This window comes from Rhagoletis pomonella, unplaced genomic scaffold, assembly GCF_013731165.1.
Source record: "Rhagoletis pomonella isolate Grant_MI unplaced genomic scaffold, Rhpom_1.0 Rhpom_scaffold_00009, whole genome shotgun sequence".
NCBI classification, from domain to species: Eukaryota; Metazoa; Arthropoda; class Insecta; order Diptera; family Tephritidae; genus Rhagoletis; species Rhagoletis pomonella.
This window is the reverse complement of record NW_023458563.1, coordinates 16,852,373-16,873,344: the sequence shown is the minus strand read 5'-3', so window position 1 is coordinate 16,873,344 and position 20,972 is coordinate 16,852,373. Positions and strand designations below refer to the sequence as shown.

The 20,972-nt window shown below is 35.8% G+C and overlaps 1 protein-coding gene across 2 annotated transcripts in view; it reads right to left on the bottom strand.

Moving 5' to 3' along the window:
* The window catches only part of LOC118745604, a 161,511-nt gene that overhangs the window by 51,616 nt on the left and 88,923 nt on the right, over positions 1-20,972 (bottom strand). For both annotated transcript variants that reach the window (XM_036479116.1, XM_036479117.1), the window contains exon 2: positions 20,196-20,506. In XM_036479116.1, the coding sequence (XP_036335009.1) occupies positions 20,196-20,506 (311 nt within the window). The remainder of the gene's footprint in view (positions 1-20,195; positions 20,507-20,972) is intronic.

The window sequence follows — 20,972 nt, the reverse complement described above, 5'->3', positions numbered from 1 at the left end:
TTTGGCATTCGATACCGATATTTTCTACTCGATAGTTTTAAAACGATATTTTTTGGAATCGAGTACCAGAACCCTAGTATCGTATCGAATGTCATAAACTCACATTCCAATACTAAGGGGAGGGAAAAAAATTTTAGAATAAAAAAAACGTGCTAAATTTAAAAAATACGCATATGAAAGAGCACCAAACCAACTCGTTTTAAATTTGAGTATACACGTTATAAAATATGTGGTTGTGAAGATGCTTTTTCGTAATTAAGAAAAAAAAATAATTAATTTTATATGTTCTGTCGATGGATTGAACCCGGACCCTCTTGGCCGCAACTAATTTTTTCAAGCGTCTTTGCATATTCAGCTACAGCCTTACATGTAAAGGTGTTTTCAAATGTTGAGTTTGAATCAACATCACAGCGCGTGATTAGTGCATTATGTCATACCATGTATGTGTGTATGTGTTGTCACCGCTGCGCATGCTTTGTATAGCATATACTTTCTTAATTACATATGAAAAAGCATCCGAGACGTGCAAAACGCCATCCGTGTAGTGAAAAATGCTTCATTTCAATACGAGTGTATTTGAATTGAATATTTCCATTATATGTACGTAGTGTATGTATAATGAAAAATCCATTTTGTTAAGACTTTTCACTTGATTTAAATACGAACATTTTTAAATGGTAATCAAATAAAAAAATGTTATTCTTACAACGCGTTATTTTTCTCAGTGAAGGATAATGTTATTAACAGCTCAACCTAATATTACCGGCGAGAGTATTTCCAGGCACGAGTTAAGGGATGTTTGCAACGCCACCGCCGACGTCACGACATAACACGTTCTAACATGCAGCGAATGCGTTATCGATACAACCAGTATCAGGCAGCGACCCAAACGGAATTTCCCACAAGAAAACAAAGATAAACACGAAACAATAGACACTACTAGTAAACAAACTAAACAAAGGACAAATACTCTCTTGTTCGTTCAAAGCTTGAATATGCCTCGGTTATCTGGAGCCCTATATATAATTGCCATGCACTTCGTATCGAACGTGTCCAGAGAAAATTTATTCGGTTTGCCCTTCAGCCGCTTCGATTCTCTGACCCTCTTCCGCCCTATATAGCTCGTTGCAAGCTTATAGATTTAAACTCTCTTGAGTGTAGAATACATGTCCATTCCCTTATGTTTGTTTATGACTTGATTTCTGGCGTCATTGATTGTCCGGAATTACTTGTGCATATCGGTTTCAATGTCCCGAGCAGATTATTGCGGTTTGTCCCGCCGTTTTATGTTATCCCTGCTAAAGCTAATTATGGGGCTCAATCCCCGATTTGGAGGGCTCTTAATGAACTTAATGCAATTTCAAAAAATTTAAATATTGTATTTTCTATTAGTAGGCAGTCTTTCAGAAGCTTGATGGAATCTGTGTACTCCTAGTGTAGTTCTTAATTTTTTACCTGTTAATTTTATTCTAGTCTGTAAGATTCTTTGTAATCATAGACTCAATAAACACTGAATTGAATTGAATTGAATTTAATTGTATTGAAATACTAGTAAACAAGCTGAACCACATATAAAGCCTAGTAAACTACTAGCAATAGAATTTTCCACTGCGATAACCACCGCCGCATTTCAATAGTATAAATAGAACTAAGAATTCAGAATGTAAAGCAGTCTTAAGAATATGTAAATAAAGAAAGCACGCTCACCGTGCAGAGAAAACATATATTTTTTGAACTCATATCGTGTAAACGATATTAACTGGGGGCTCAACCGGGATCAGAATACGTTTTGTCATCTAAAACGAAAGTCCTTGAAATACAGGAAACCATAAGCTCCACGGCCTTGAAGAAAGAAAAAAAAACAGTTTCTGAAAAAATGAAATAACACAACCATTCCTAAAAAACGGAACAATAAAAAATTTCGAAGAAGTCCATGGGATAAAGGGAGCACAACAAATTGAATCACCGCGGAATGAAAGCATTCCTATCCGATAATCGTAACAAACAACCAATCGGTAAAACCCCAATACCAACACATGTAGGCGAATATATACAAATGGACATATTCTATATGAATAACAACATATACATTAGTTCTACCTGTAAATATTCCAAATACTGTTACATACGCAAACTACAAAGTAAAGTAAACTGCCACGAACACATTGAGGAAATACTCACACAAATGAGAATGTGTTTAATGGGCATACAGCTAAATCAGTATACGACAGACTACATATACAGCACTCAGTTACACCAATACACCACTCAACGACGAACGCTCAAGTTGAACGCATAGATAGTACACTAATTGAGCTATCAACAGCTCTAGCGCAGGAAAATCATACGACAGCGGGAGAAGGATTATTTAACGCTGTGAAACAGTACAATAGGACGACAGGATTTAAATATGAAGAAGTCTTTTTAACAGAGAAAAATACCCTGAAATAAAGGATATTTTAAGAGAAAAACAAGATAAACTCCTGCAATATCACAATAAAAACAGACACTCAATTACATACAAAAAAGGTGAATTCATATACGTAAAAACCGATAGAAGAAATAAGTTAGCAACGAAATATAATAAACATAAAGTAGAAGAAGATCACGGGGACACAATTTAACAGCTAGAGGTAAAGTTATTCATAAAGATAATATTAGAAAATAAGCAAAATGTGCAGAGCCGTAATAATAATTTTCTTACTTATAAGAATTGCTAAAAGTGACAAAATAACCGATTTAAATAACAAGAAATATGTATTAACGGAAACAGATTCATCCTTTTTATTCGAGAACTCACAACATTTATACCATACAGCTAACCTGAGTGCAGTTCTAGCACCATACGAAAAAATAATAAGAAACCGGTACACAACGAATCAAAATTGAGCTTAGTATCCAGCTCTTAAGAAAACGGTCAAGAAAAAATTGATTGCCATTATTTCGCGTGTGTGTCCAAGGAATTTTGACATTTTTTATACCTCACAGCCTGTTGCCTCACTCTTTCCTCAAGAAATAATGGAACGGGCATATATTTCTGTTGCAAGCCTGGGTTGCCTTGTGCTCTTTTTTCACAAAAAACTTTAGAAAACCGTAGTAGAAAGCGTACTAAATTTCTGAAGAACTGCGTACTGCCTTAAGGAAATTTGACTCAAGAAAATTTCTTAGCCATTTCTTGTACGTCATTTTATATGGAGTTTTTGCTTTTCTTAAGAGCTGGATACTAACCTTCAGGAAGAAACTTTTCTAATAAACAGGAGCTAGGAGATCGTTAAATTTCTTAGGTTCAATCTTAAAATTTATAACAGGAACACCAGACCACGATGACCTAATAGAAATCAAAACAGGCCTCAATCAACTTATAAAAAACAACAACCAACAAAGAAAAACAAGTAAGAAAGCCTAAGTTCGGGCCGAGCCGAATATTAAATACCCGGCGCACGTATTAAATATATGTTTTTCGCCTTACCGAAAGGTACGGCTATATGGTAAGCCGGGGCGTATCAATTTTGAGTAAATTAGAGTCCTTAGATTTCGAAATTTTGAAGTTTCAAGCAGTTCTGAAATTTACCGTTATATGAGAAGCGGCCGTTATTTTAGTCCGATTTCAATAATTTTCAACGGTTTGCTTATATGTGGCAAGCACAATAACCACACCGAGTTTGGTACAAATTGGTAGAACGGTTACTGAGATACATATATGTGATCATAAGTGGGCGGTGCCACGCCCATTTTCCAAAAATTTATCACAAACGTATTTCTTGGTAAAGAGTTGTTGCAAGCATCAATTTTGAATAAATTAGCTTCCATATTTACTGATTTATCGAAGATTTTGTATTTCTCTAAATTACCGTTATATGGGATGTGGGCGTGGTTATCGTCCGATTTTAAAAATTTTAGGCGATTTTGTATGCTGTACGAAGGCCGACAACTGTGCCAAGTTTGGTAGAAATTGGTACAGCGGTTACCAAGATATACACATGTAACCATAAGTGGGCGTGGCTACGCCCATTTTCCAAAAATGTATAATATTATTATTTTTTGTCAAAAAATCATTGCAAATACCAATTTTGAGTGATTTATCTTCAGTAGTTACTAAAATATCGCAGTTTTCGTATTTCTGGAAATTACCGTTATATGGGAAGTGGGCGTGGTTACAGTCCGATTTCGCCCATTTTCAATAGCAACCTACCTTGGATTAAGGCAAACCTACATACCAAATTTCGTTGAGATATCTCAATTTTTGCTCGAGTTATCGTGTACACGGACAGACGGACAGACGGACAGACGGACGGACAGACAGACATGGCTTAATCGATTTCTTTTTTTATCCTGATCATTTATGTATACATTTGTCTATATCTATCTCGATTCGTTTTGGCTGTTACAAACAACCGTTATGTGAACAAAATTAATATACCCTTGTGCACAAGTGCGCTCGGGTATAATAAGGCCCCTAATATGAGTTGCATTCGATTTTCGACTGTGGTCGAAAGTGCTGAGCGAACGAATTTTCATTTGGTATTATTGCGCTCATTCGATGAAGAATAGCGCTATTGTGAATTTCGCTTGTTTTGTTCACAATAGTATATTTTTCACCGCTGAGAATCTTTGTTTACAAATCGAGCAAACTAAATAGTGTGCTTATACATATTTATGTAAATTTGTTCTAATTAAAATTAAGTAAAAAAGAAAGCAAGTTTATAAAAACGTGGTAAAATGAGTATAACTAGTTCTGGTTCAACGATTCGTCAGAGGATGAGAGCTTAGTAAACTGGCCAGGAGTAGCAATTGTTTAAGAGAGTTTAAGTTGATTAGTCTTTCGAATATATTTTGATATAAAATATATTTAAGAAATTTGCCTCGAGATTCATTAAAAAGTTCCGACCATCTAAAGAGGCGTTTGTGAGCCAAATCTATTTAAAATATTTTAAAACTATCAACAGGGCTACGATTTTGTTCTCAGAGATCGTGCCAACAGAGTATTGGGATTTTCTTTCACAAGTAAAACCAGCCTTTCGAGCTTGTGTTTAGTATTCACGATGTTAGAACTGCATGAAATTAATAAAAATTGTTTAAAATTAGTGTCTAGCCGCCAAAATGTAAGAAAACATATACAAAATCATACATTTTTCACAATTTTCTAACACTTCGCTACACCATCGAAAGAAAAATTCAGTTCGACAGAAAATTCGATACTCAACGAAAATTTCGACAAGCTTGCATAGCTCATAATACGAGTTTCACTTTCGATCTTCGATCTTCGATAGCCAGCGAAGATCGAAAATCGAATGCAGCTCATAATAAGGGCCTAAATTCCCAATTCGAAAAAATCTTAGAAACCTTAGACCCTAAAAAAGTATCAGAAAACATTGTAATAAATGAAGTCTATCAAGAAATTGTAGCCATCACAAATACAATGAATTTTGGAAAAATGGAAATTTTTATTCAGGCACTTTAAATTTAAATGATATTGAAGAAATAATAACAAACGAACAATTTGATATACCTGTAATAAATATACTAGAGTATGCAGATATACATATTTGCCAATACCAAACCGCCATAATAACTATTTATAAATACCCCCTTATAACAAACAAATGTAAATTATATAATATAACACCACTAATGGATAGCCATGGGAAGATAATTACCGACAAATACATTGCTGAATGTAGCAACAAATATACTAGAGTAGCTAAATGTAAGAACTATGTAGGAATAAATATATGTAAACAATTGCCAGAGGACAATTGTACTTTACCACTTTTAGAAGATAAGGAAGCTAAATGTAACGTCGTCCAAGAAAACAATAAACCTTTATTAGTATTACGTCACGGTAATATCATCACAGACGGAGAACACACGTGGAACGGATATCCAATCAAAGGACCGAAACTTATCCAATTTAACATCTCCACAAACATCGATGAAAAAATATACCTCAACCATCAAGAAGAAACAAAAAACGCAATCCATTCCCACACTAATGAACATTTAGAAATCCTAAAAATTCTCACTTCAGAGTCCGATTACAAATTTACGAATATACAAAAAATGTATAAATTTATTATACCTATAGAAGAACATCCGGTAAAATTTGCAATGTATAGCATTCTCGGTTTAGCAACACTAGCACTCTTCGTGTACTCCTCGACCAAAATATGCCAATGCTACAAAATAAGCCAGGAAGTAAAAAACAGAAAAAGGGTAAACGAAATATACGAAGCAGAATTGACCCGCCCCACAATACAACACAGTAAAAGGTGCGGACACCTTTTTTAACAAGGGGGAGAGTTAAGGGATGTTTGCAACGCCACCGCTGACGTCACGACATAACACGTTCTAACATGCAGCGAATGCGTTATCGATAGTATAGATCGATCAATAGTATAAATATAACTAAGAATTCAAAATGTAAAGCAGGCTTAAGAATATGTAAATAAAGAAAGCACCCTCACCGTGCAGATAAAACATATATTTTTTGAACTCATATCGTGTAAACGATATTAACTCACGCACGCAAGTTTTTCTCATTTGATAAACCCAAATCAATTTGCGTGCGTGATTTCTCAGAGTGGCATTTCTGTCAAATTTACAGAAGTTAAGTTATAGACGTCAAATCGAAATGTCACACAAGACAAATCTTGGAATTTGAGTTAGCTTTTTACGCACGCATATAAGGTTGGCCTGTAACAATTCTTCGCGATATAAATTGGGCTTTACAGTGCAGAAATTTGTACTATGGTTTGCATGTGGTGGGATTTGAACCCGCGACGTCGGTGCTCAATCTCTACATGTTGTAATGATAATAAAGTCCGGCGCTTACACAATATGTTAGTGTTTGGCCGAACTTCTCCTCCGATTTGTCGCGTGGGCCTTAATCTTGTGGCCCAAAGGGGGTGCCTACAGTTTTTTCTCGACTGAACGGCGTTTGTATTTTATGGGAAGCTGTTTTTCATTTTCAAGGTTTGCGCACTTCTAACCACTACACCCCAGCGGCCCATATGCGAGACCTATATTCAGATAAATTTTCTGGTTTTTGGTATCGATATTTGGAATATCGAGTCTTTTTATTCCGATGTTAATGGGTACCCGATATTTTTAAAGCGATACTTTAAATGAGTACCAAATCGATACTTTCGGTTCGATATCGTGTCCCTAGCAGCGAAGACTGCGAATCTGACGTTGCGAATATCCAGAGCTAAAAATTACAACATGTTATAGTCAAAATTAAGTCGACTTTAAAGTTAATTGCAGCTTTTTGATGCAATTTTCAATGGGATACCTGTCAAAAAAGCTGCAACTAACTTTAGTGTCGACTTAATTTTGACTATAACTATGGGCCTTTGTTTCCCAATTCCGTGTCTAAGGATGTGAAAATACTGACTACAACTACGGGCCAAAGTCTCCGCATGTTCAATGTTTATTACTACGATTAGATTCCCACAAATAATACATGCATAAACTGTTTCCTAGTCTATCAAAATAATACTAATTTCAACTAATTACCTGTTACATTTAGTTCAGTAAATTGTTATTTTCTGCTATTATGGTTACAATGTTTTTCAATCAAACTGGTGGATTGGGAGCTATCTATGAAATTAAAAAATTCCTCAAAAGCTTGTATTTGTCTGTAAATTCCGTCTTCAAGAAAAGTGTCTTATTTCCAGCTTGTTAGAATTATCGCTTAACGACATATACATAACTGAAAATTTAGAAGTTATAAGTTACTAGCTCTGTTATTAAAAAAAAAAACACACAAAGAGGAAACAGAGTAGGGTGCAAAGAGTTGATTACAAAAATAATAATAATAATAATAATAAGTTTTCTTATGCTGGATCTCATCTAGGCATTAAATGGTAAAAATGACAAAGTTGGGCATTAAAAAATAATCGTGTCATTACGTTAAAGAAATAGTCATGAAGTCCATATCCACATGGCATTTTTTAAATGGCATATATTTTTTTGTCATTTCAATGCCTAGTGGAAATTCGGCAAAAAACCATTGCACAAAAATAGTGTTGCTACGCAAAAACGGTTTGTAATGTAAAAATTATTAGTTTAGGTTGAAAGGACTGAAGAGAATCTTGCTTACTCATAGGCCAAGAATAATAGCGCTGAGATAACATTTGGGTTAAGTACTAATCTCCTTCGATGCTATGGGCTCTTATTTCTTACTATGAGATATCTGCAAGTATTGCAAGGTTTGCCGAGAATACTTATTCTATAATCCTGCTGTTCCACAGGATGAAAGTGTTTTCCCGTTCATTGATATTCCCACCGTGTTCTCCGTTAATGCAGGTCATGCGAAAGTTAACTAAAATTAGTTGGCTTTGGTGATATAGCAACTCAGGCTATTTTCGATACCTTTATGTTTTTCTATTTTGATTAATACTTAAGGGCTGACTATAATATGAATAAGCAAGCGTATACAAACGTGCGAATACACATAAATTCTATTCTGAAACTATAATGTACTTAACATCAAGCTTCGTCAAACCTCATTTGCTTAAGGAAAGAGCGATACTGGTCGCACCCATGATTCAATAATACAAGGTTCGATAAACTGACAGTGGTCTCTCTCGCACCGCTCCCTTAGCAGTGGCAGAGTGTTGCTTCTTTGCAAATTTACTTGGAAAAAGTGTAGCTTTGCTGTGAAATAGAAGTATAAGCTTTGGTGCAATATGTTTATTTGTATATGCATATGGAGTACATTTAACTGATGAAAACATAAATTGTTTTTAAATTGGATGTTTACATAAATCTCATAGTAGTTTTATTTTAATTTTGAGTCCTTTTGCATTTTTTATACAGCTAAATAGCACATAAGTTACGTAATTTCGTTCAATATTTCGTTTAAACTGCCAGATTTCCTGCAATACATTAGAATTTACAAAAGGAATTTCACTACTAATTGCCTATTTTGCGTACTTTTCTACTACTATTTTCGCAACAGGGGATTGGATTCTTCCCCTTTCTCTGTCCTTCGTAAATGCAACCTTTTTTAAGGGAGTGTCAAACCGCGGCTGTCAATAATTATCTAACCTTATATTATTGAATCATGGGTCGCACCTTCCGCAAGAACGATAGAATACAAGATTGAGCATTCCCGCAGAATAACATTTGTAGGAACGGGTAAACAAAGAATATGGCGAAGAACAATGAGTTGACAGCTGTGAACTTGCAGTGAGAAAACGTGTTTTCTTCTCGATTCATCAATTTCTCAAGCCATCTTTGAATATAGCAAATTAAGCACTACGTTAACAAAAAATATACAACCACTCTTGAAATGTGTTCAAAAGAATAGGTCTTATAAATTAACTATTTAGAATTTTTGTGTTTGTATTGCAGGTGCCGAAAAAGTGAAAATATCTTGTCGCAACGCATGTTTTCCTGCAGAAAGTGGTCGATGCTTGCTTACCTCCGATTTTAGTTTGTAATTTGTGGTATTTCAACGTTTTCAACTTAACATGTCGTGTTTAAAAGTGGTCCGTAAAGTGCTTCATGCATATTACGCTGGTGTCTAAATTTTATGGCTTCTCCTGCCGGCAGAACTCTACCCACTTTCTGGCCAAGGCGTCGTCGCGGGGAAACAAAAACAAAACTGAATTTGAGGGCTTTACCCCTACGTCTGCTGCAATTCAACACACGACACGACATATTTATAAAGTTTTTATTACAAATAAAACGTTTTTTACTTCAGAACGCACGAATTACTTCGATTTTTCACTTGAAAGTACACAATACGTATGCACTTGTTTCTAAACAAAAAGTTTGTCAAAGTCGGCAAAACCAAAGTAGCGGTTTCGGGAATGCGCCACCTTCAGTTCATTTCACCATGCACCTTCCGTACGGAATCAGCTGTTTGTACTCGTATGTATGTATGTACATTAGACTGCATCACCAAAAAAAGTTGCGGTTTTTCCGCCGGGATTACAAAGTTTATTATATTTTAAGATGTATACCAATATATTTCGGAAAAATATTAAGATTTAAGCGAGCTGGACCGATTTGAAAATACCTCAAAAAATTGAGTTTTTGATGAATAAAAATAGTTTCTTAAAGAACTTTTTGAAAAAAGTCCCCTCAGATGACAAAACAAATTAGGCTTAAAAATTCTGCGTAAAAATATTTAAAAATCTTTTCAACGGAATCGTAATAATGAGATTTTTGATGCTGATTTTTTACTTTTTTCAAAGATTGAACTACGAAAATCTTGAATGACTGGGCCAAAACTATTCTGATTTAGACTTATGGGACCTCGGTAGAAAGGTATTTTCCCCCTATTTTTATTTATGTGCAAAAAAAGTCATTCGTGTCCCAATATTTTTTTTTCAAATACCAACACATCTTAATTCAACTTTGAATGATATTCGTTCATCATACCTTTCTCTTTCATCCTTTGAATGAGTTTATTAGCAAAGAAATAAAAAGGGTGAGAAAATACCTTTCCAATGCTATCTCACAAGTCTAAATCGGGAGAGTTTAGGCTCAGTTATTCAAGTTTTTCTTATACAAATCTTTGAAAAAAGTTAAAAACAGCATCAAAGATCTATGGCTACTGTACACAAGTACACGAGTGAGACATAGTTGCTTAGTGTGCTAATTTAAAAAACTCAAATTCATCGTCACATTTTTCACATTTGTTGAGTCAGTTACAACCATTGCAGCAGCCGTATCGAGGACCTTTTGAGATTTTGAAACGAATTTCATACACTGTTTTTGTGGTGAAAGTCGAAGGTCGCTCGACAACGCTATCAACTGAACGTCTCAAGCCGGCATTTGTCGAAACCTTACCGGATTTGGTTCATCCAGTAGCAACGCATAGATCATCCAGTTCAAGGATTTACGAAACACGACAACGTAGCAATATCATGACTTCTCATACAAGTTCGAGTCACTCCGGGGGGACTACTATGGCTACTGTACACAAGTACACGAGTGAGACATAGTTACTTAGTGTGCTAATTTTAAAAAATTCAAATTCAACGTCACATTTTTCACATTTGTTGAGTCAGTTATAATTATTCAGCGTTTGTAATTCGTTTCCTCATTTGAAATAAATTTGAGTTGCTGTTTTATATGAACTCGAGTGCCTACAGATCTCATTATTACGATTCCGTTCAAAATTTTTTTTAAATTTTTTTAAAATATTTTTACGCAAATTTTTTAAGCTTAACCTGTTTTGTCATTTGAGGGGATTTTTTCAAAAAAAATCTTTAAGAAACTATTTTTATTCATAACAAACTTCATCTTTGGAGGTATTTTCAAATCGGTCCAGCTCACTTAAATATTAATATTTTTTCGAAATATTTTGGTGGACGTCTTAAAATATAATAGATTTTATAATTCCAATGGAAAAAAATACCGATTTTTTTTTATGGGGAGTGATGCAGTCTAATGTACATATGTAACATATGCAGTGTTGCCGCTTTGAGAATTTTTTACCGAAATTGGTAATTTTTTTCTTTGTTTAACATATTTGGTAATTTGGTAACTTATTTTTCAACTTGGTAACTTTATCGATTCAGCCCTACATGTAACATAGGTCAAAACAAGTTCTGGTTCCACATTAGGAAGTAGGCCGTAAGCGTTTCCTTTTACAGAAATACCAGGTAATCCTAAAATTTTCGCAAGGCAACACTGAACACATGTAAGTAAAATATAGCCACCTAAAAGTCTACACTACGTTGCTTATGCATTTGACAGACTTTTCGTTCATTTCCTGACAGTCAGTTACGGCAGCTTATACACATTATAGTCGGCCCTTTAGCAAAGGTCATTCCTAATACAAATGGCGCGCAAGCAAATGTAAAATGGGCAGGTAAGTCACTTAGGGCCGATTTAAAATGAACATTTAAATGGCACTTAAGTTTAATTGTGGATTGTTGTTTAAATACCATTTAACTTTCGTCGGGTTTCAGATCAACTTTGTTTAAATATACCAAACAATTGGTAGCACTGCTGCTTTTTTCTTGAAATTGTTGTTGCATTTGCTTGTTTGTTTACATTTTGTGCTGAACAGCTGATTGTTTTTTGGTGGGATTGATTAAACAACCTACCAATCAATCTTGGTTGTTTGGTACAAACACAGGGTTGCATATCTCATATTTAAATAGCCAATATTGGCCATTTAAGTGCAGATTAAATGTATGATCTGAAAATGAATAGTGGAAGTTAATCAACAATCTGTACTTAAATAGGCCATCTGAAATTGGGCCTTAGTTTCTGCAAAGCGATAGCACACTAACTATAGCGGACAGCACGATGTAGCGAACGGAAAGTGACGCATTCCGCAAACCGCTAATTTGGTTATGCCGATTTTGACGTTTCTAACTGAAATTCATGAATACTTTCACTAAAATCAACGTTTTTCACATTTTCTTTATTAATTGTTATTACAAACCATATATTTCATTAGATAATTGGCTCTTCTGCCATTTTCTTTAATCCTACTCTTCGGCTTTGTTTACTTTTAAGGCTGGTATGCAGCTCTCAAGAAATCGGTAAAGAAAAATGTGCCATTATCTCGTGTGTGTGTTCAAGGAATTTTGACATTTTTGATACTTCATAGCCTGTTGCCTCACTCTTTCCTCAAGAAATAATGGAACGGGCATATATTTCTGTTGCAAACCTGGGTTGCCTTGTGCTCTTTTTTCACAAAAAACTTTAGAAAACCGTAGTAAAAAGCATAGCAAATTTCTTAAGAACTGCGTACTGCCTGAAGGAAATTTGAATCAAGAAAATTTCTTAGCCATTTCTTGCACGTCATTTTGTATGGAATTTTAGCTTTTCTTGAGAACTGTATACAGGCCTTTAAAGCGCAGTTACCGACGCGTGCTAACAAAAACCCACCACCGCATGACCGTGATGTAGACGTTGATTCCCTCTCTTTCTATCAATAGCAAACTTGATATGTTTCTACGTACTTCTACGCTACGCTAAGTACACGTTTGTGGGTAACCGCGCTCTTACACCAGAAATGACATCGCCGCCAGGATTGCGCAATCTTGCATTCTATCATTCTTAACCGGAAAGTATTTGGAGCTCAGATGCTCTGACAAGCGGGCAAGGTAAAAGAGGAAAACCAAAACTTAAGCGTGGATAAAATTACAAAACCCGAAATGCAGTGGAAAACATTTAATTGTATCCACGGGAAACTACGAAATCCATCCTAAACTCTTGGACCGAGGTTAAAGAATTCAAGAATTATTTAAAAGAGTTTTTTTTCTGAACACGCAGAATTTGTTTTTAACTTACTAATTTTACCTTAAAGCAGATTTTTGGCTCTTAAAGCAGTCAAAGAGCCAGCAAGTGCTGCGCAAGAAGTAAAGCAGTTCTCAGTAAAAGGGTGTAAAAAGTACATTAAAAGCATCACATATCTATATTAGTAATGAGTGTCGGAGTACAAGAAATTTTATTACGCTCTTCTTCCCCCTTCATGCTGGCTCTTGAGGTTATCCCTCATCTAGCACCTAAATGTGCCAAGCCGGCTCCTAAGTGCAAAAGGCTCCTTTATGCCAATAAACACTCAACTTAAAAAAAAATTTAGCTCTTTAATTTAGCTTATATCAAGTAGTACTATTCAGTATATCAAGTTACATATGTATATCAAGTAGTACTTATTCTTTTTTTTGACCGTTTTAGTCCAAACGAAATTTTTTCTGGCAACACTAGTCCAGATATGCCCTTCGTACTTTTATATTGGCTCTTGTTTGCGCATGATTGCAAATTTAGGGTATTTAATATAAATATAATATATTATATAATACATTTAAATTACATTGAAAAATGCTTCAAAATTGCCTAATAAAGATTGTGGCGAGCGTTCGAAAATTATCTTTGAAATCCAATATGAATGTCGTGAAAATGAACTTAACGTGCGTTTACTTCAATACTTTCATAAGTCAAAAACCAAATTAAAATGTTTAAGTGTTGCCAACTTATGTGTTTAGATAAATAGGTTGCCATATCTTATACTTTTAGAACTATTAGTGAATAAATACGTAATACTTAACACTTTCCCTCCTTTGAATTATGTACATTTAATCAAGCTTAAATATAATCTGATTTATACTTCATGCACGGCTTCCGACATCTTTCGGATCTCCGAATGGTAGGTGGTGCTGGCGTCTCGGACTGGTTGTACCGCTTCAGAAGTCATAGGTGGGGTACTAGGTGGTGGAGTTGTTTCCTTTTGGCAAGCCCGGGACCGTATCCCTGGTGATCTGGTAGTTGCAGTTAAGTTATCGGAGAGTGGTAACTCGAGTGATGTTGATAAATTGGTGGATGTTGGTGTCTCGGTGTGTTCCACCTCATAAGGCGATTGCTCAATGTCCCAGTCATTTTGTGGACTAGTCAACTCGGCTCTGATCGGACTATATGAGATGTTGGTTCCTATTTGATTCTGGTGTCTTTTAATAATTTGTCGTGCTGTCGCCACTTCGTACATCATGCGACCGCAGTTTCGTACTATAGTTCCATGAACCCAACGTTGCTTACCGGAAAAATTTCGAGCGAAAACTGCTTGTCCCCTACTGTATTTAGGTGAAATCTCCGTCGTAGGTTACGCTTTAGGTAGCAGTGCTGATAACAGCGTTGTTGCCTACCGTGCAACAACTCCCCTGGCGATTTTCCCGATGTAGGATTAGGTGTATTTCTATAGGTTACCAGATACTTTAAGAGTGAATTTTCTTTGTTTTGACCCTCTGTCTGGATTTTCGAGAAGGTTTCTTTAAAGCTTCTCACGAACCTTTCTGCTAGCCCATTTGAGGATGGATGAAAAGGTGCAGTAGTTAGTTGTTGGATACAGTTTAATTTGCAAAATGTTTGAAATTCGGACGATGTAAACTGTGGTCCGTTGTCGGATACTATCGTTTGAGGCAATCCTTCTATCGAAAATATTTGTTGCAATGACGCAATAGTTTTCTCTGCTCTCGTCGATGACATAGGGAAATTTGGATGACATAGGGAAATTTGGAGTACGAATCTATTACTATTAGCCACATCGTTCCGAAAAATGGACCTGCGAAATCCACATGAATTCGTTCCCATGCTTCTTTAGGTTCAGGCCATGGTGCGAATTCACGTTTTGGTGCACTAGCTCTTGATCTGCATACACTGCATGATTGACATACTTTTTCTATGGCTTTATCAATATTTGGAAACCACAAATACCTTCGAGCTAACTGCTTCATCCGTTTATTTCCCCAATGCCATTCGTGCAACAAATTCAATATCTTTGTCTGCAATTCAGACGGTACCACGACTCGGTATAATCTGTTTGTAAAAGGATTACGCCTTTCTGGCAGCTGAGAGCTAAACGTCTGTCGAAATAGGGTTTCAGTGACTTTTGCGATACAGTTAGTTGAGCAGGCCACCCTTCCTCGATCATATGCTTAACTACTTTGAGAGTGGTGTCGGAATTTCCTTGCGATAACCTCAGGTGTGAGTGGCAATGATTCCACCGCGGTTTGATAAACTTCGTACATATTGGTCATTTCACCTGCTTTCTTATCGAATTCTAGGTCTTCTCCTGAGGACAGTCTTGAAAGTGCGTCAGCGTTTGAGTGTTGCGATGTATGTCGATATCGAATATAATAGTCTAACTCTGCAAAGTATTGCCCATCTTTGAAGTCTTTGCAACGTCATAGTTGGAAGTTTTTTAAATGGATGAAATAATGTGGTTAATGCCTGCTGATTGGTCTGGAGCTCAAAATGTCTGCCGTATAGATACTGGTGGAATCGCGTTACCCCAAAGATGATAGAAAGTGCTTCCTTTTCCACTTGCGAGTAATTCACTTGACTCTTAGCGTTTTAGACGCGAAAGCTATGGGCTTTTCTGAGCCATCGGCATATCGATGCGAAATAACAGCGCCGATGCCCAATTTCGATGCATCCGTAGCTAATACTATGGGCAGTGAATCGTTGTAATGGACTAATTTTGTTGCCTTTCCTATCTCCGTGAATTAATATTGACTTTAAAATCCCCGAAAACACGAATTTTCCCAATTGGTTTATTAACCACGACTATCGGCGATGCCCACTCACTAGCTGAGACGGGCTTTAAAAGTTTTGAAGCTACTAAACGGTCAATTTCAGAACATACCTTGTCGTATTGGGCAAACGGTAGGTGATAGGGTTTACTAAATTTTGGTTTCGCAGTTGACTTCAAGGTTATGTTTGCTTGAAACTTGCTACAACATCCTAGCTCTTCCCTGAAAATATCTGGATAGTTCTTGATTAGTTCTGTCAGACGGGCTCTCAACGACGTCAATGATGCCTGACCTGTGGGAACAGAAGTGAATTGGTTACATTGAACTTTTTTAGGAAATGTTATATCAAAATTCAATTTATAAAACCAGTCAAGGCCAAGTATGTTTGATGCATCATTGGTATCTGCTACTAGAAGGGGTAGGTTCTTTACCACTTCACCACATTGAACGTCTACATGGGTTAGACCTTTCACCGGTACGTTATGTCCACCATACGCCATTAATTGTTGGTGGGTGTATTCCCATTTCGGTTCTCCGAGCTCTTTATGACCTTTAACACCGATAACTGAACAAGTGGCCCCTGTATCCACTTGGAAATCCATAAATTTTCCATTGACTTTAATTCTCACGTAGATTTTTTGCTTTTCAGAATGTATAGAGTTGATAGTGCTGATGTTTTCAAAAGATGGTTCTTTGTTCGTCGACACGTTGTGAACTCGATGCTTGCTCTGGCTCTTTTCAGCAGCTCCGCATACAGCCGCAATATGCCCCGGTTTTGAGCATATATAACATCTACTTTTCTTTCGATAGTGAAAGCACTTTTCTCTTGGATGCGAGGTGCCACACCCTGGACACGATTTTTTTAACGACTCTGCATTGTTATTACGATTTAAATTTTCTTTCCTTTTGCGATTTCCTTTCGACTTTACTGACTTACTTACTGATGACTTACTGATGACATTCACATTTGCTGAATCCGACTCCTTCTTTTCAGTGCACATTTTAATTGTTGCTTCATATATTGTTGCAATCTGCAATGTGGGATTGACCTTTTGCAAGGCTGCCGTCCTAACTTTGTCATGTGGTGTGTGCATGACAACCATGTCTCGAATTTTGCTGTCTACATAAGCCTCTTCACACTCAGCTTTGACACATTTGAATAGACAATTTTTTGCTGCTCCCCTGAGCTCGGCAAGCCAGTCAGCATAAGTTTGACTCGGCTTCATATGTGTGCGATAAAAGTGAAAACGTGCACTAAGCACATGTTGTTTTTCTCAAAATGTTCTTTAAGTGAGGTTATGATTTCTTTAAATGTCTTTTCTTTCACCTTGCCATCGAAAAGTTTTTGCAGTAGCTCTAGATTTTCTGCGCCAATCCAACTTAGGATACAGGCACGCTTTGTCAGCTCATCTTCTACGCTATGAGCCACAAAGTGCTGATCGAGCTGTAATTCATACGTGCACCATTTGTCTTCAGCCCAGCCTTATTAAACGCCCGAAAATTTGGAATCGCCCCTGACGGCTTTTCGCAATTCTTCATTATACTTTGTATAGTTTGTTGATTTTCTTTCAACAACCGTGACATGAATTCCTGATTTGACTGCTGCATTTGCTGGATCACTTCTAGGAGCGCCTCTGCACTCATTTTGACAGAGTTACGATGAATTCGCTTCTTATCGAGAATATGCTATTACTTTTGACGCCAGGTTTCTGTAACTCACCTCGTCGCCATTTGTTGATGGTTTTAATGTAATTCAAAGTTTATTGGGTTGGTAAAGATTATAATAATGTGTATAAAATGAAAGCGACTTAAGCCAGGCACATGTGTAGGATATTGTACCATTCAGGATTGTGTATCTAATAACATGTTTAAGTGTTGCCAACTTATGTGTTTAGATAAAGAGGTTGCCATATCTTATACTTTTAGAACTATTAGTAAATAAATACGTAATACTTAACATATACCAATTTACATTTTAAATGTTAAAAAAAAAATGTTTCTCGCCCTCTCGTATGCCCTGCCATATAAAGATAATTCATATGAAAGTGCCTGAGTTTCATACACAAAAAAATATAGAATGAAAAAATAATAAAAAATATGTCAGCACTGAAAAAAATTTATATTAAAAATTGATGTAATATTCGTACATACTGAAAGTGAACACGAAATTTATTTAACAGAGTGCAAAGCGTAGTGTATGTTGTGCTTTGTAATTATTAAACGAATGACGGAATATTACTTGCAACGCCATTTTTGTAACTTGCCACCAAAACTTTTTTCAAACCTTAAAGGCAATATAGAAAATGACTGATTTCCAATCTAAGTTCAATATAAATCCCTGGGAGCATCACATCGCGTAAAGTTGATAGGATTGCAGACATTTTTATAACGTCGGATTTCAGAAAAAAAGAAATTTCGGGACTTTGAGGCAAAGTATCAACAAATGGCCGGCAAACTTCACGCAAAAAAAAAAATAAAATTATATTTTTAGGTTGGAGAAACTCCAAACCCTCATTAAATTTTATTGCTTTAAAGTTAGACTTTTATAAGCGAGCAGTGTCCCAAGGAACATATAAAATTTGAGTATGCAATATGATGTAAATATGTGTAAGGATAATTCCTCCCACTAAATTTTGGAACTTTTCAGCCACTTGGTAGCTATCATTTCTTAACTCACAGTATTATTCCACATATATGTAAATACTCCCATTGTCAACAATTTCAAAACCTAGTCTGTTATATGTTTTTGGGGTCGCTGAACACGAATCTGAAGTCCGTTTTGCTGCATCACGTCTGTATTTTTTTCTAACCTCAAAAAACATCTCGGATTTTACGTGACAGAGAAAATTGTTAACGCAGGTCCACAAAAAAAATCGATGAAAGGTTCCTTTGACCAAACCTAGTCTGTTATATGTTTTTGGGGTGGTCGCTGAACACGAATCTGAAGGCCGGTTTGCTCCATCACGTCTGAATTTTTGAAACATTTTCTCTGTCACGTAAAATCCGAGATGTTTTTTGAGTTTAGAAAAAAATTCAGACGTGATGGAGCAAACCGGCCTTCAGATTCGTGTTCAGCGACCACCCCAAAAACCTATAACAGACTAGGTTTGGTCAAAGTAACCTTTCATCGATTTTTTTTTGTGGACCTGTGCTTTCATTCACTAATCGTACAATAACAATAAACTTGTACTTTTTTGCTTCATTTAAATAAAAAAAGATTAAATAAAAATCCCACTGTACACATACATTTTGTAGATGTATTGTTATTTTACTTTAATATAAAAATTTTGAGCACCCCTGCTTTAAGTTTTGAATTTACAATACTCCCATGGTAAAAATTAATACTGGTAATCGGTAATCTGTGAAATTTTTGCACACCATAGAAGAAGGGGAGCGGTTAACAATTCTTAAATAATTGGAAAACCTTCGACATGAATGGTGGAATAGGGTGGTATTCGACTCGATAACTTGGCCACTCTCCAGCACAACGGAGCCTTAGCTAAACAATGTATTCTACCTTCGTTGTGAACTCGAAATTCAGCCGATTCCTGAGGAAAATTTTTATGAAAGGGAGCTTATCTTTCTCTTAGAGAATGGGCTTTTCTTCATTTGTTTCTCGTTCTGTCACCATATGTGTCACGATGGATTTAATAACACAAAGCAACACTGATTTTGATGCGGAAATGTTACAACTGTTTTTGATAGAGGTTTTTGTGCTGATTGCTGTTCAACAAATGACTGTAAGTGACCATCAAGTCAAGGTGCAGGGATGGTCTTTTCAGGAATAGTAGTCGAGAGTTCTAAGCCTAAGTGGAAGGTTCTATCACCTTTTGTTTCTTTGCTAGAGCTTCTAAAATATTTTTTGACACTTTGACCTCGTTTTTCTCAAAATCTGAAGCTGATGGAAATCTAATACCTACGGATTTGTAATCAGCACAAAAAAGTATATCAAAAACAGATTTAATATTTGCCGCACCAAATTTTTTTCCATTTTGGTTGGCCTGTGTAATTGGCATTCATTTATCAATAGTATTTAAATAGCTACTGCAGAAAATCGCAGACTCTGCGTATGGTACATTATACTGAAGTCAGTCTTAACTGTTATTCCTTATTGCCATACATACAGATATATAAACATACATATTTGTATTAGAAAGGTAATACTTAAGAAGTCGTTATATGTATACTACTTACAAATGAAATAATAATCATTTCCAGGAAGGAACTCCAAACCACCTGGCTGCGGTGTAAATGGCCGGAAAGTTATTGTAAAAAACATTAATTTTTGCGGTTTATCGCAAATGGCTATAACACGCGGGTCCGCATTCGTTATCCGACATGTCTCGTACTCCACCTTTGACACGTTATATATTATATATTTCTCCGTTTCATTTTCAAAGGTTCCTGGTTCATAAACCGGACATATTATATGCACTTGGTCGAATTCAAATGCTAAATTTCCTTTGTTTACATCAATTATGTGATCTGTATTATCTATACGAAATCTGTAAGAATAGAGACCGTTTTAATAAAGAATTTAATTAAATATAAATTATTATTTCAACATGTATTAAATGTTTTTGAATAAAGCCATAAAATTATTTCACTACATATAGAAATTATGATAGTTTAGAAGTGTTGGATAACTTAACAATGAGCTAAGTTTTCTTGTTGATTCTCAGCAGCGAGACCCTATTAAAATAAAATGTGATTTCGAACTTCGAATGAATTTGTGTAAATAAAAAGTTTAAAGTAGAGCTCTAGATACCCGGGTATCGAGCAATGCGAGTAGCTCGATACTCGCTCGAAACTCGTTCATTGCTCAACTGCTCAAATGTTTGTTAAAAATTTCGAGTTTTTGAACACTTTCATAAACAAAAGAAAATTTGTAAATTGTGTTTGTCAGCAGCTGCTTTCTATTTCATGTTAAATAAATTATATTATTAAATGCCAATGTAACAATCATTGCAT